The sequence below is a fragment of the Egretta garzetta genome, unplaced genomic scaffold (assembly GCF_000687185.1).
Source record: "Egretta garzetta isolate BGI_Z169 unplaced genomic scaffold, ASM68718v1 scaffold685, whole genome shotgun sequence".
Taxonomy (NCBI): Eukaryota; Metazoa; Chordata; class Aves; order Pelecaniformes; family Ardeidae; genus Egretta; species Egretta garzetta.
In genome coordinates, this window is record NW_009259725.1 from 41,281 (window position 1) to 44,094 (window position 2,814).

At 62.5% G+C, this 2,814-nt stretch overlaps 1 protein-coding gene across 1 annotated transcript; it reads right to left on the reverse strand.

Annotated features, from left to right (window-relative positions):
* Positions 1–301: 301 nt before the first annotated feature.
* Positions 302–2,278, reverse strand: LOC104126844 (HLA class II histocompatibility antigen, DM beta chain). Its single transcript, XM_035894923.1, has 5 exons — positions 1,996–2,278; positions 780–1,064; positions 578–697; positions 436–471; positions 302–353 (listed from the first exon to the last, which is right to left on the reverse strand). The coding sequence occupies exons 1-5, from the start codon at positions 2,258–2,260 to the stop codon at positions 343–345; spliced, it is 717 nt and encodes a 238-aa protein (XP_035750816.1). The 5' UTR covers positions 2,261–2,278; the 3' UTR covers positions 302–342.
* Positions 2,279–2,814: the final 536 nt, after the last annotated feature.

The following is a 2,814-nucleotide window of genomic DNA, read 5'->3' on the forward strand; positions in this document are numbered from 1 at the left end:
TTCGGGGAATCTTCCCACAAAGCCCACCCCTGTAGCCCCCCCCCTACCCAAACCTCGCCCCGCCAACCCAATAGACCTTTCCAGCCCCAGGTTGCCATCAGAAGATGTTGAATTTGAGCCACAGGAGCCCAATACACACGTCGTGTGCATGTGTGTGTTTGTCCCCGTCCCCACAGCCCTTCCCCTCGCTGAGACGACACGGGAGCCCCCGTACGAAACCACCCCATTGCCACAGAGCATCTTTATTGTCGGCAGCGGGGTGTCAGCCCCAGGGTGACAGGGACACGGCGGGGGGGACGACACACACCATCGGGGCCGGGAGGTCACCATCCTGGGGGGTCCTCAGATGCTGCCTGGGGGGAGGACATGGGGTGGCAGAAGGGGTGATGTGACCCTTGGGGACAGGGGATGGGGACAGGCCGGGTCTGCCATTACCTGCGGGGTAGTTGTCTCCGGGGAGGGGCGTGTAACCTGCAAGAGGGAGTAGAGGGGGTGAGGAGGGTCCATGTCACCCCAGGCCACTCTCCCTGACCCCTCAGGCCACTGTCCCCATTCCTGTCCCTCCTCAACCGCTCACCCGGTGCTGGTGGCTTGGCCCAGTAGTGGTAGACGCCGACGCTAAAGATGCTGAGCCCCAACACCATCACCACAGTGGCTGCAACCACCTTCAATGTCAACCCCGGGGACAAGCCGGGACCTACAGGGACACAGTGGGGGTGAGCAGCGCCGTGGCAAGGACCCAGGCGTCTGGGTGGGTGCCCTCCCCCACCCCAACTCACTCCAGTCCTCCAGGAGGGGCTGGTCCAAGCTGGCGTGTTGCACTGAGCATGTGAAGGTGTCCCCGGGCATCGGGACCACCGTCAGGGTCACCTGCGTCTGGTAGGTCCAGTCACCGTTGGGGATGGCGGAGATGGGGGGGTGGTCACCGGGGCCCACGATGTCCCCGTTGTGCAGCCAGATGACGGTCACCTCCGGGGGGTAGAAGCCCCAGACGTGGCAGGTGAGGCGGACGGGTCCCTGGGTCTTGCCAATCTTGGAGGGGACGATGCGGGCTTGGGGTGGCACTGGAGCAGGAAGGGGGGGAGGGTCACTGCCGGGGTGAGCCCCCTCCCCACCCCAGGCCATGCCCCCACGCAGCGTCCCTGCGCAATGCCCCATGCAACATCCCCATGCAACGTGCAATGCAACAGTCCCGTGCAATGCCCCATGCAACATCCCCATGCAACATCCCCACACCACGTGCGAGGCAACGCTCCAATGCCCCGCCCCATGCAACATCCCCATGCAACATGCAAGGCAATGGTCCCGTGCAATGCCCCGTGCAATGTCCCCATGCAACATCCCCATGCAACATCCCCACACCACGTGCGAGGCAACGCTCCCATGCAATGCTCCGTGCAACGTCCCCATGCAACGTGTGATGCAACAGTCCCGTGCAATGCTCCGTGCAACGCCCCCACACAACCAATGCGCAATGCAACGCTCCCATGCAATGCCCCATGCAATGCCCCATGCAACATGCAAGGCAATGGTCCCGTGCAATGCCCCGTGCAATGTCCCCATGCAACATGCGATGCAACACCCCTGTGAAAAGCCCCGTGCAATGCTCCATGCAACGTGCAACATCCCCATGCCACCTGCGAGGCAACGCTCCCATGCAATGCTCCATGCAACATCCCCATGCCACATGCGATGCAATGGTCCCGTGCAATGCTCTGTGCAACGTCCCCATGCAACGTGCAATGCAATGCTCCTGTGCAAAGCCCTGTGCAATGCTCTGTGCAACATCCCCGTGCAGTATGCTCTGCAACGGCCCCATGCAATGCCCCGTGCAACGTTCCCATGCAACATCCCCGTGCAATGCAACGCCCCCATGCAACCTTCTCATGCAACACCCTGGTGCAACACCCTGTATGACGCCCTACCCCATGTCCCTGTGCAAAGCCCCCATGCACGATGCCCCTGTGCAAAGCCCCCATGCGCCGCAGGGCTCACTCCGCCGCAGCACCGTGGAGGCCCAGAAGTGGGGGGCCAGGTCGCAGCAAGCCTGGCGCCGGGCCTCAACGCGCTCCACCCAGGTGGTGCTGTTGTTGAGGAAGGTGGCAAAGTTGGTGGCAACGGTGTGGAGCAGCCCCCAGTCACAGGGGACGAAGCGCAGGGTGTCAGGGTCGTAGCAGACCAGCGGGTTCTTGTTGAAGACGAGGGCAAAGTCGAAATCCAGCAGGGAGCCGTTGGCCGCCAGCGAGCAGGAGCTGGCCATGTGCACTAGGAAGGCACCTACGAGGGGGACACGGGGGTAAGTGGCTTCTAATGGGGTGCCTCCATCTGTCCCTGCGTCTCTATCCATGTCCACTTGTCCCCATCCCTCTGTCCATCCCCATCCCTCCATCCATCTCATCCCAACCTCTCCCTCCATCCCCACCTCTCCCTCCATCCCCATCCCTTCATCCATCCCCATCCCTCCATCCATCCCCATGCATCTCAGTCCATCCCCATCCCTCCATCCATCTCATCTCCGCCTCTCCATCCATCCCCATCCATCCCCATCCATCCCTCCATCCCCATCCCTCCATCCCCATCCCTCCATTTCCCTGTCCCTCCATCCTTCCCCAGCCACCCCAGCCACCTTCATCCCTCCATCCATCCCCATTCATCCCCATCCCTCTGTCCCTACCCATGCCTCCATCCAACCTCACCCTTCCACCCATGGCCATCACCCCATCCCTCCAGCCATCTCCATCCCTCCACCCCTCCCCATCCACCTCCATCCATCCCCATCCCTCTCTCTCCCTCCCCATCCATCCCCTTGTCCCC

Coding starts and splice junctions, on each gene's coding strand:
- LOC104126844 (XM_035894923.1), bottom strand. CDS start 2,260: ATGGCCAGCTCCTGCTCGCTGGCGGCCAACGGCTCCCTGCTGGATTTC. Junction 698..779: donor GCCCCTCCTGGAGGACTGGA/GTGAGTTGGGGT, acceptor GTGTCCCTGTAG/GTCCCGGCTTGTCCCCGGGG. Junction 472..577: donor GGCCAAGCCACCAGCACCGG/GTGAGCGGTTGA, acceptor TCCCTCTTGCAG/GTTACACGCCCCTCCCCGGA.